Raw genomic sequence first — 12,083 nt, 5'->3', positions numbered from 1 at the left:
TCATATCTTTGGGATGGTGAGCAAAGGGGAAAGTGCCACCTGTCCCCCGGGGCCAGAGTAGTGGGGGCCACGGTGCCCTCACTGGAGGATGACTCTGGTGGGGGACCACTCTCTGGGGAAGGCTGTGGGTGGCAGAGGCAGCAGCCTGGCAGCCTGCGGGGGGAGGGTGCTGGACGGGAAGAACAGGTGGTCGCCGCTTCTGAGATTACACATGAGGCATGCAGGAAAACAGCTGGGACTGATTTCGAGGAAAGATACCTTCCAGAAATCAAACCAGGAGCAGAGTGACCCATGCCAATTGGAGCCCCTAATGCAACAATGACTTCACATAATAGTCACAGGTGGGTAAAGGCTAGACCCTTGTTACCAATAACATCCTTTATAACAGTGGAGGCTGACAGAAAGGGGGCCCTGTAGGTACAGTGGGAAGCTCTCCTGCTGGCAGGGATGTTGGACTCCTTCAGATGCCGGGGTTACCCAGAGGGATTGGAGTCCCGTGCCCACCCGGAGAGTAAAATTAAGCAAGGCAGAAGTCAAGTGCATTGAGAAAATTTATTGATCGTCTGCTCTTGGCCAAGGATTGCACTGAGGCATTTTCCATCATCCCAACAACACACAAGGAAGCCGTCGTTCTAATCCCCTGTTACAGAAGAAGGAGCTGAAGTGCTGACTACAAGAGCCTTTTTTAAGATTATGCAGCTAAAAGTGCACAGCAGGTACTCAGTTGTAGGTACTTCCTGTCCATAGATTCCTGCTTTACAAGGAAGTAGTGGAAATATTTGATGAAGGGGACGACTGGGTTCCTTCATCAGATTCTTCAAGAAGCTACAGTCTTGTTATAATTGGTCCTTCCAAACGCCGGTGAGAGAGAGGAACAGCTGCTCTGTGAAGCAACCTCTGACTTGAGAATTTGCAGTGGCTTTCAAGCAATTATTAGTATTCCAATACTTTAGCTGAATAATGATGCCCCAGTCCCAATAGTTACAACTCCTCGCACAACCTCAGAGGACTGAAAAATAGAACAGTGCCTTGTTCAGTGTCAAAAGGAAGTCCAAGACCGGCGTTCCCTCCCTCTCAAGTCACACAAAGACATGTGAACTCTGTCCATCCCCAGAACCTTTTCCTGTGTCCCTAGGAAAGCAGGCCCTGGAGGCCCTCTTGGGGACACAGCAATTCTCTCTGGGTCCAGGTGCGTGCCCGACTCTCCCTGACAATCCACAGGACTTCTCAGGATCTGCCTTCAGAGCTGAGCTCAGAGCTATAGAATAGCCTGTGGGTAGAGCCAGCCAGGCCCTCACTCAGAGGTCCTCTACCCAGCCCTTCATTCTGCACTTGGGGCAACTGAGGCCTGAGAGGGGAAGTAACCTGCCCAAAACCCTCAGTGGATTGGAAGCTGAGTTGGGATTGGAGTTCAAGTGTCCTCTATTTACAGGCAGCTCAGTACTTGGAAGAGACCCAGACAGCCAAGAGCACAGAGGCCTGGATGAGGGGCTGCTGGGGAATTAGGGATGAGCGGACCCTGTGCATCCTGGTGGCTGGCAGGAGAATGTGTAATATGGCATCTCGGGGGTCACGAGATCGGTGCTGATGCTTTACATAAACTCCCCAGAGCCTCAGCTCCTTTTATGTAGGAAGGGACCAAAAACACTGCCCGATAGCCCCACCGGCTTGTTCAGGAGCAACTGGTAGCAACAGCAGCTCACCTTTGAGCTGAGCTTCCCAGTTGTCACAGCACTTTCTCAATCCTTTAACGTCCACAACAAACTATGGAGTGGATGGGACAGAGACACGTGCTCATTTCTGGTTGAGAAAACCAAGTCTAGTCAGTCAAGTGACTTTCTAGCAGGTCTCCTGGCTGGTCAGTGGTGGTGACAGAACCGGAATCGGTTGTTTCTGATGTGCAGAGCAATGAGCCCTCCCCAGGATTCATGGTGACCCTTTGAAAAAAATTTCCCCACTGAAAAATGCTCTTCAAGGAGAACAAAGCAGTGGGATTCAGTGCACAAAATACTGGTTTTGGAGTCAAAGCTGCTGGTTCACACTCTGAAGTGTGACTAGCTTTGGTGGCCTTGGGCAAGTTAGGACCTCAGTCCTTTAGTGTTTGGGTTAGAGATGTCAGGAGGGCTCCTCTGATATTTACCAACAGCTGCCCCCCCCCCTTCCTATGAACAGAACTCCGAAAAGAATCACCCCGTAGGGTCTTACCTGTTGGCTCCAGGGCACGCCATTTCTCAGTTTGGTGACAAAATGCTCACAATTTGACGTCAAAACATTGTAGTTTATGCTTTCACCGATTTTCTCCTTCGCCAGCTTGACAATGTCATCCACAGGACATGGCCTAGCCTCCGTGTCCCGGTAGTTGTTGACCCTGTACGGGTCGCTTCCTGCCACATCCTTCAGAGGCTCAGATTTGACCATGGCTTTTTCTTTAAGTGCACAGTCCCTGAAGGAGTTCGACCCGGGATACTGACCTGGGATCACAGACAGTCACCCTAAGACACTGCTGCCATGCTCAGCAGGGCAAGTTGGGAAAGGAGGGGAAGAAGGAGAAACAAGAAGTTCCGCTACTGACCTCTGAGGGTCTCTGTCTCTTCCTCCTACTCTCATTTCCTGTTGTTAGAGGTTAACTTTACAAGGAGTATAATTGTTTGATCCATAACTTTTGTAACTTACATACTTAACAATATTGCAACATGGTCCCATAGCAACAAAGGTAGAACCACGTCGTAACTTGAAATGGTTGCCATGGCACTCCGCTAAGGTCATACTTTAATTTATTGACAATTTCCCAATTGTCAGGCATTTGGGTTGTTTCAACTCCCTGATTATAGACAATGACATCATTAAAATCCTTGCAGATTATACATCTTTGGGCAAGGGTCTGACTCAGACAAGTTTTGGAGTTTTTGAGTCTCCCCCAGGAAGAAGCAGATCTCATTTGATCCTCTTACAGTTCCTTCCAGGTGAAAACATCTCTCTATTTCACAGACCAATTTTGAGCCAGAGAGCTTAAGTCACACACCCAAGAGACAAACGCTGTGGTAACTCCAAAGGCCCAGCGATTTCTACCCTAGTGCGTAGAAACTGTGGCTCCACAGCACGAAAGAACTTTCTCATTGTTTTCTTACTTTCTTACCTGGTATAGTTCTGGACACTTAGGAGTCACAACAGAATTGTCAACTGATGGAGTCCACATTCTATTACTTTCCATTACTTAGTGAATGAAGACCCACCGTGTATAATTCAAAGGAAACATGCTAATTACCACAGCAGTAAGCTGTCTTTTCTTCCCTCCTCTCAACATAGAGCTGGTGTGTTTATACAAATAATTTATCTTTACCTGAAGTGGTGGTCACGTGGACCACACAACCGTCTCCCACATAGATGGCCCAGTGCTTATAAAGACCTCGGAAAATTTCAATCAGGTCTCCAGGTATTGGGTCTTCATGTGACTACAACAGAAAAAGCGGAGTGTAGACGGAGACCTGGCGGGGAGAGCTGTGCGGACTGCCACACCACACTTCGGGGTAACCCAAGAAGGAGAGACCCTGGGGACTGCTGGGACCACCAGCTTTGCTGTCACTCTCACAGAGCCCCCTTTGGGAGCAGGAGGGACAGGAAGCCTAGACAGAAGATGGGCTGAACCCTTTCCCTCTCTAGATTGGCCTAGCACATTTGTCCTGCCCCATCGTTGGGTGTTAAACTTGTCTTTTATCTTCTGTTCTGACTCTTTGACATCCTGAGTCTTAAGGAACCTGGAGAGACTGCTCCTCCCAGGGCTAGCCAATCCCCGAAGACAGAAAACAACTGGCCCATAAATGTACTTCTCAAGTGCAAACGAACCAATCCAGACCCCATGCCCCCAGCTACCTCCTTAAAGGGGCTCTGATACCCCAGGCCAGGCCCAGCGCCCCGGCCCAGAGCCTGCAGAACTTCCTCTGACCAGCCGGTCGTGAGCCTGCCTATCCTGCTGCAATCGTTCCTCCCCCAGAAACCACAAGAAAGGCTCTCACCCACTTTTCTCCCCACTTTCTCTGCCTCCTCGCCAGCCTAGTGCTTTCTCATGTGGCCCCGTGTGGTGTGGCATGTCCCCTGCTCTTGGGAACTATAACAAGCTATCTTAACTGCAACCACCTCCCGATCTGCTGTCCTTACTGAACCTCAAATAGTTTATTACTGTCCGTGTGTTTTTTTTTTTTTTCATTTGTTTATTTTTTAATCCTCACCTGAAGATATGTTTATTGATTTGAGAGCGATGAGAGCAAAATATCGATCAGTTGCCTCCCACATGTGCCCCTGAGCAGGGATCGAACCTACAACCTTTTTTTTTTTTTTTTTTTGGAATACATCCTGTTTCAAAGCAGGCGGTCCACAGTTTCATCGAGTAGCCTCCTCCTCAGAGCCTCTCCCAAACGCCTGGGCACTCGTTCATGTGACGCACACACTGTGTGTGCCCTTAGGGCTGCCCAGTGGACGGCTGGGCCAAGCAGCCGGCCGGAGGGAAAGCTGTGTCCCAGGCACCCAACAGCACGCCCACCTTGGAGACTGGAACGAGTCCCCACTCACGACCACGGCGCTGGGACAGGAGAGCTTGAGGGACTCACCCAAGACCGCTCAGCCAGAAAGCAGTTTACACTTGCACTCCCCCTCCCGTGCGCTGCTGTGGCCGCTCTCCTCCACACTCACCTTCCCTTCCGGGGACTGAGGCTCGCCCACGCTGCACTCCATCCCCATGGAAGGAAGCCTGTTTTCTGTCCTCTATCCTCTCTCTGTCCCCCTCCTTCGGGCGTCGCTCAGCACAGGTCGCCGAGTCAGAGGCCGGGAGTCATCCTGCTCTCCTCCTTTTCCCTCAGCCCCCCATCCGATCACCAAGTGTCTCCAACGCCACTTTTATCCATTACCCTCGCTCTAACTGGGGTCAGAGAATACTGTCCCCCAGCTCTGGGTCCCTTCCCACCACTCCTTGTCCACCTCATGTCATCCAATGGGACCTTCAAAGGGGGCATCTGGCAGTGACCTACCTGGAGCCTCAGAAAGCTGTGCACACCCATTAGGCAGCTTCTGATCTGGTGCTTCATGCTCATCCCTCTTCACGCTCATCCTTCTTCACGCTTGTCCCTCTTCATCCTCATCCCTTCTCACACTCACTCATCTTCACACTCATCCCATTTCACGCTCAGCCCTCCGCACCCACCTGTGCCCTGCTCTCCCTGAGCTGCTCCTGTGTCCTCTGCTCCTTTGACAGCAGTTCTCTGGGCCTCCAGACGCCCTCCCAGGCCCCTCCCTGTAACAGCACTGTTCTCCCAGCAGACACCCTCTCCTGGGTGACTCAGGGCCTCGGGCTGGACCGTGTCCCCTCCGCCCTCTGCAGAGATTGCTTTCGATGCCATTTTCTGTGCCTGCCTGTCACGTCCCCCTGGGTGTGGCTGCCCCTGGGGACCGGTCAGAGCAGAGGCGTGAGGACCAGCCTGCCCAGCACCGCTTCCTTTGGGACCAGATCTCAAGCAGACACCGTAGGGCCAGGTGACTTGAAGAAGGTCTCCCAGCGGGTCAGTGGCAGTGTGAGACCGGAGACTGGCTACCCACGACTCTCAGAGCAAAGGGCTCCTGCACCCCGTGTCCCGGGCTGACAACCCTTTGCAATGTTTTCCTAACTGACATGTGCTCTCAAGGGTGTGATACCCCTGAGGTCACTCCTCATGTGATGTTGGACGCGATGGGGTAAAACCCTGTGTGCCCAGGTCCCCACGTGCAGACTGGCCTGTCAGGGCTTAGTTAGCTAAGAGCTTTGCCTGCCTGACACTGCAGCATCCCTGTGAGAACTAATGCTGTAGTCTTCCCATGGGCGGGGACAGCCGCGTGGTGACTGCCGAGCACAGAGGGGTGTAAAGGGGGTAATGGTGATGGAAAAACTACAATAAAAATACTGTCGCATTAATATGAGAATTAACACCACAGTATTAACATGAGAATTAAAGCTGTAGTAGTCATATAACATATGCCATGCAGGCTCACGTGGTGGTTTCCCATCACCCCACTTACAATCCCACCCCAAGAAGAACTCAGGAGGGCCTTACCAGCTCCCGGGGAGGCCGGCCATATCTCAGATCAGTGACAAATCTTTTGCTGTTATTTATAATGACTGTATATGTCTTCTGGTCACCAATCATCTTCTTGGCAGAACTGATAATGTCATCCACAGGTCGGGGTCTGCACTTAGAATCCAAGTGGTTGTTGACGCGCCAGAGGCAGCCAAAGGCCGCCCTCCACAGGGGCTCTTCTGTCACCTCCACCATGCCGCTCAGAAACATGAATACCTTGGAGGAACCAATCCTGGGAAGTTTACCGGGGAATCACATGAAGCGGTCACAGAACAAGGGGTAGGGAGACAGAAAGAAGGAGAAGGAGTGAAGGGCAAGTGCGACCCGTTACGGGGATTTTAGTGACAAACTTTCCCCAGAAAGGGATGGAAGAATCACATATTGTGTTCTCTTCGTTAAAAAGATGTCACGAGTCATTTTTGCATGTCACAAATGTCACGATTGTGAATGGCTGGATCACAAGACATATCAGAGTACTGTGTTATAAGTGTGTGCACAGTAAGTGTGACCAAACCCCTTTTACTGAGTGTTTGCATTGATCAAAAGCTTAGCCATGATAAGCAGTTATGTCAGCAATACACTGATATGCCTGTCCGTCTTTATACCCTGCTATACTTCAGAAGCAGTCCTATTTTTATTAGCGCCCACTGTGCTTAGACACTCTGCGAGCTATTTTTTCATATATTGGGCCCAGTGACACATTAACAGACCCTTCTGTGCCGTGAAACTCCTAGAACCGGACTGTGAAACTGCCTCTCCCAAGTTCCAAAGCCCAAGCTCCTTCTACTGCAGGAAGCAAAGACTTAGGACCCTTCACGTAAGTGTCTCCTCTCCCGAGACCTGGCTGAGAGTCCACAGAAAAGCTATCAGTTGATGGAGTCCCAGTTCCATTCCAATAGTGACTCCAGGTTTTATTTCCTAATTTCTTTGTTTCTAATCTCAAGGATGATGAATGCACTTGGAATCCGTACTCTTCAGAAAACCTGTCCACACCGAGGAAATGAGATAAAAGAAGGACTACATGTCCTCACAGCCATGCTTTCTCTTACAAGGCCCCCAAGTGTCATCTGGGTTCAATGAGCTTGATTTACTATTGATAGTCAACTCCTATGTTCTCACTGCACCCTCAGGACAAATGATAACATGGAAGATGCAAAAGTGTTATTCGGATATTGATGCCCATTATGTTTCCCCCTTGATGAAAAGAACATCAAAGGCGGTGTTGCCACTGCTCGGGGGGGCAGGCACAGGCTGCATCTAATTTAGCCGGCTTGTGCCAGCCACCTGGGTTGTCTTTCACTGATGGTACATGCATCAGTTTTACTCATTCTCCTGCTTAATGGACTTTGTCAGCCTCCCACTTGTCATATTTATGACATAAATAAGTTATTAACACGTGTCTGCTACATCATTTTCATAAGCATTTTCCTTTTGGGTGGGCACCTGTGGAAGCTACTTCTGCTAAGGAGCCTCTATTACGTGCACTGGGGCACCTAGTTTGTGAGGTTCTGTGCTCACGAGAAACCAGCATTGAGGGCCCTTCCTGTGTAAGACTCGGACTGTGAGCCTCTGATGAACTTCGCTGCTTTACATCACGCCATCTGAGTCTGCAAGAGCAGAGTCAGCAGCCTGGAGCTGCAGGCATCCGAGAGCTGAGGGGCCCAGCTGCACCCGAGGAGCCGCTGAGCCTCCCCTGCTCGGTCACGACCTACTGGCCCCCCGTGAGCTCAGTGGGCGGACTTGGCTCTGCTCTGCACAGGCTCTGCGCAGGGAGAATGCGTCTCCCGGCTCAGGTTGCCCTTGGGAGGGTCCCATCTCAATTGCTCTCTTTCTCTTATTAACAAAGCTCTGGAAACTTATATCTTCAATGGTCCTTACTTGGAGTCAGATGGATCACAGAATTTTCTCCCACATAGATGGCCCAGTCATCGTAGCCAAGATGGGAAATCTCAATAATGTCTCCAGCCTGGGGTTTTTCAGAATACTGCAAGACAAAAACCAGAAATTATGTGGACAGACTTCTCCCCACAGCAGAGATGCTACCTGGGGCCTGGGGACGCCTGTGGCTGGTCATCACCTGGTGAGAGTGGGGTGGAGAGCACCCGACATCCGTGGGATCCCACCTGCCTTTCAGACGGTCCCCGCTCAGGAGGAACCAGGAGCTACAACTCTGAAAAATAAACTTATGGAACGGGAGAAACGACGACTGTCTGTGGGGTATATAGCACGTGGGTGTGGTGCATGTACCAGTGCGCGCACAGGTGCATATGTGTGTTGTGTGCACATGGGCACACCCTCGGGAGAGTGTGCACAGGCAGCGGTGCTGTGCATGTGTCCGGGGTGCTCACGCAGCATCCGGCATCGGAAACCCCTCCCCCGATGCTGAGGCGCAAGCCCCGGGCCCAGCAACATCGCACAGGTGAGTCTGGGGCGCCCCGGCCCTTTACGCAGGGCCCTCTTGTCTCCATCACGCCCTCTGCCCTGGCGCCCGCGTCTGCAACAGGCACCTCCACACACTCTGCTCCCTCCAGCCCGGGGGCACCCAGCCCTAGAGATGCTGACCTGAGAACAGGAAGTGGCAGCAACATAAGGGGACCTGAGCCTTCCAGGGGCCCCCAGTGGGGCTGCCCAGCTTCCTGCACTGGGAGGGGGGCCAATGCGTTCACACAGCAGGCTCTGCTGGCACTTTTCCTGCCATAACTGTCACCCTCCCACAGTCCTGGGGAGGAAGCAGCACCCATTTCCGCAGGTGGAGAGACTGAGGCTCAGAGGCAGAAGGAAATGCCCAAGAACACTCAGCTGGGAAGCTTCGGGGCTGCGTCTGCTCTGCCACGCGTTTTCCTGGTCCTGTGTATCTCCGCCGCCACCACTCCCACCTCCTCCCTGCTCCTCAGTGTCCCTGCTTAGGGCTCCGCAGCTTCGTGGTTTGGGAATGTTTCCGTTTTTCTCCCATTTGGTGCCTCGCCTCAGGGAATGACAAACCCCCGCAGCCCTCACCCACGGTCACCCGATCTGAGAGCAGGGGTCAGCTTCCCTTTGCCCTCCTTCCATGCCAATTCCCAACAACCGATGTTGGCCCTGGAGTTTCTCCTGGATTCACCTCCTTGTCCACCTCCTAACCAATGACTTGGTTCAGGGCCTCCCATTTCCAGACCATGTGACTACCATGGCTTCCTGACCAGCCCCCCACCTCCTGTCCTTCCGTTCCACCTCCAGTCCCCAAGCCCGCTATGGCCTTCCCAAAGGGTCCATCTGGCCATGACCTCCCTCTGGCCTCAGGGCTCAGGCTGGCCCTCCTGCAGCTCACAGGCTCCTCCTGCCAGCCCTTCCTGACCCCGCCCACTCCCAGAGCCCCTCCCCCCACGCTGACTGAAGGACACCCCCTCTCGCCACACAGCTCTCTCTGGCCGCTGCTCCTCCGCAGGCTGATGTCTCTCCGTGCGCCCCACTCCCACCACCTCCCACACCCGCGCCTCCTCTCTGCCCCCATGAGGCAGACATCCCTCCTCTGAGAAGCTGCCCTGATGGCCCCAGCCTGGCTCAGCTGACACTCCCTGGGTCCCCAGGTCCCCTGGGGCCTGCACCTCTCCCCACGTGGATCCTGTGGGATTGCGGGTCTCTGTGGCTGTCTGCACCCCTCCCCTGGGCTTTCACCTTCAGTCAGGGAAGTCCCTGTATGCTCGGCCCTTCCTCCCTGCGTCTGAGGATCCCCCACAGGCCTAGTTGGCAGTAGGGGCGCTGCATCTGTGGGAGGAGGAGGAAAGCTGGACAGTCAGCGCGGCCGGGATTGGCCCCGCTCCCCTCTCTGTGCGCCAGGGCAGGGCAGGTCCCGAGCCGGCTCCATCCGCAGCACACGAGGGGATTTTTCACTCTGAAACTAAATGTCTAACTAAGGCAAGGCCTGGACACTGTCCACAGTAGCACGGGACAGATGAAAGGGCAGCTTGGCCAGTCTGGCTAAGAAACGGTTACCCTGGCCACACAGCTCTATGTTGTTCTGGCTGGCAAAGCCCTCCCCCAGGAGCAGGACCCAGATGAGCGCACCCTGGAATGTGCCCTGCGTCTCCCATAACAGCCCCACTTCCAGGAACAGCCCGAGTCCAGCGGCCCCTTTACTGTTGCTCACCAGGAGCTCGCCTGCCCCTCCCCGGGACATGTGTGAGTCCGTACCTCAGGGCTGATGGGAGGGAGCTGAGTCAGACCCTAAAATCTAATGCACGTTTCCAGGCAGGAGAAATGGCCTTGGAGGAAAGAGGAGAGAGAACAGTCTGGTGCTGAGAAGGCACCAAACTGCAGCAGCAGCGGAGGCCAGGGATTCACTCACTTCCAAGGTCCCGGGTCCCCTCCCCCATCAACCGACCCTCCACTACTTCCCCAACTCAGGAAGGCACAGCCCAGACACCCACATATACTCCCACTTGGGGGCCCCCAGACACCTCTCCTTTCCCCTATGTGCCAGACACAGAGGGGAGGCTCACGCTGCCCAAAACCTCAGTCCCACTGGAAAAGGGATTTAAATGACAAATACAGTTTTCCATAAAATTCATCTAAAAACAACCCCTGATGTTCACTGTGCCCAAAGCCAGGATCACAGACTGAGGACTTTACAGGTGGGGAGCTGCCCTCCCGCTGTAGAGCCACTAATAGAAAGTTCCAGTGGACTTACCGAAGCCATGGTGATGTGCGGTGGTGTGCTTCTGATGGAACAGGATTTATACCACAGCTGAGAATTTCACTTTTTCTTTCCTTCTGATGCCACTCAGGACACCGCTATTTAGAAACAAGACACTGTGCCAGGGTGGCTCAGTTGGTTGCAATGTCATCCCATAGACTGAAGCGTCACAGGTTTGCTCCCCAGTCAGGACACATACAAGAAGGCAACTGATGGATGCCTCTCTCTCTCTCTCTCTCTCTCTCTCTCTCTCTCTCTGTGTGTGTCTTTCTCTCTTTCCCCACCCTTTTTTCTCTCTCTAAATGCAAAAAAAAAAAAAAAGTGCGCTTCAGCAGCGCACCAAGACCACGGAAGACCCAGGCCCTTTCATCATCTGTCTCGCTGCTCCTGTGTCTTCACTGATGCTCTTCAGGGTCCATAGGCCTGAGCAGCCTCCAGCCTCACCTACAGCAAGAATTAGAACACCTGTGTATCACCTGGATCTGCAGGTGAGGCTCTTTGTGCCTGAATAACACCAGGGACGTTGGTGACCTGGGAGAAGGTGGTGATGGCCTTAGGCAACCAGTAAGTACCAGTCTGTCTCCTAATCTACCATAACAAAATCAGGTTCTATATGAGGATTGAATTAGTCTGATTGGTTGCAATAAGATTCACAGGCTACATGGGTTTAACAACGGAAACGTATTTTCGCACAGTTCTGAAGGCCAGAAGTCCGAGTTCAAGGTGCCGGCATGGTCAGATTCTCCGTTTACTTGTAGAGAGCCACTGTCTCACTCTGCCCCCATGGCCTTCTCTCTGTGCGCACACAGGAGCAAGTGCACGCTCTCTGGCATCTTCTCCTGTAGGGGCTCAAGTCCCACCAAATCAGGGCCCACTCTCATGGTCTCAGCAGTGCACCAAGGCCACCAAGGACCCAGGCTTTTCCATCAGGTTGTTCCTGTTTCTGCTCTGATGGTTGCTCTGGTCACAGCAGCCTCAAGTGACACATTTTCACCTGGCGATGTTCAAAACCAATAAAGAAAGAGGTTCTTCATCATTTATCTCTTTCTGTAGTGAGAAAACCTTTCCCACAGTCCTTTGCGCTTTTGCTCCCCCTCTTCCCTGACCAGAACTGGGTCCCATTTTCACTGCAAACAGTTCATGGGCCAAGGGAAAGGGCTTCCCTGGCAGGGCAGGCTCAGACCACTCACGGTGCCTCAGCTGGATCACAGGAGGGTCTCGTGCTGCCCCATGAAGAGGAGGACTCTGAGAGCCAGGAGAAGGTGAGTGACAGGAGTGTGTATGTATGGCAGTGGGGCAGGGCAGGGCGG

The 12,083-nt window shown here is 52.9% G+C and overlaps 1 protein-coding gene across 1 annotated transcript in view; it reads right to left on the bottom strand.

Annotated features, from left to right (window-relative positions):
- Positions 1-533: 533 nt before the first annotated feature.
- LOC150017594 (uncharacterized) overlaps positions 534-12,083 on the bottom strand; it is a 31,839-nt gene continuing 20,289 nt past the window's right edge. The window contains exons 7-13 of the mRNA XM_090267225.1: positions 8,549-8,663; positions 7,980-8,085; positions 7,693-7,708; positions 6,078-6,333; positions 3,341-3,452; positions 2,206-2,471; positions 534-1,009 (exon numbers count right to left, since the gene is read on the bottom strand). Coding sequence (XP_090123351.1) covers positions 950-1,009; positions 2,206-2,471; positions 3,341-3,452; positions 6,078-6,333; positions 7,693-7,708; positions 7,980-8,085; positions 8,549-8,663 — 931 coding nt within the window. The 3' untranslated portion in view covers positions 534-949. The remainder of the gene's footprint in view (positions 1,010-2,205; positions 2,472-3,340; positions 3,453-6,077; positions 6,334-7,692; positions 7,709-7,979; positions 8,086-8,548; positions 8,664-12,083) is intronic.

This window comes from Furipterus horrens, unplaced genomic scaffold (genome assembly GCF_987537825.1).
Source record: "Furipterus horrens unplaced genomic scaffold, mFurHor1.1.pri manual_scaffold_2, whole genome shotgun sequence".
Lineage (NCBI taxonomy): Eukaryota > Metazoa > Chordata > Mammalia > Chiroptera > Furipteridae > Furipterus > Furipterus horrens.
This window is presented reverse-complemented; position numbering and strand designations above follow the sequence as displayed.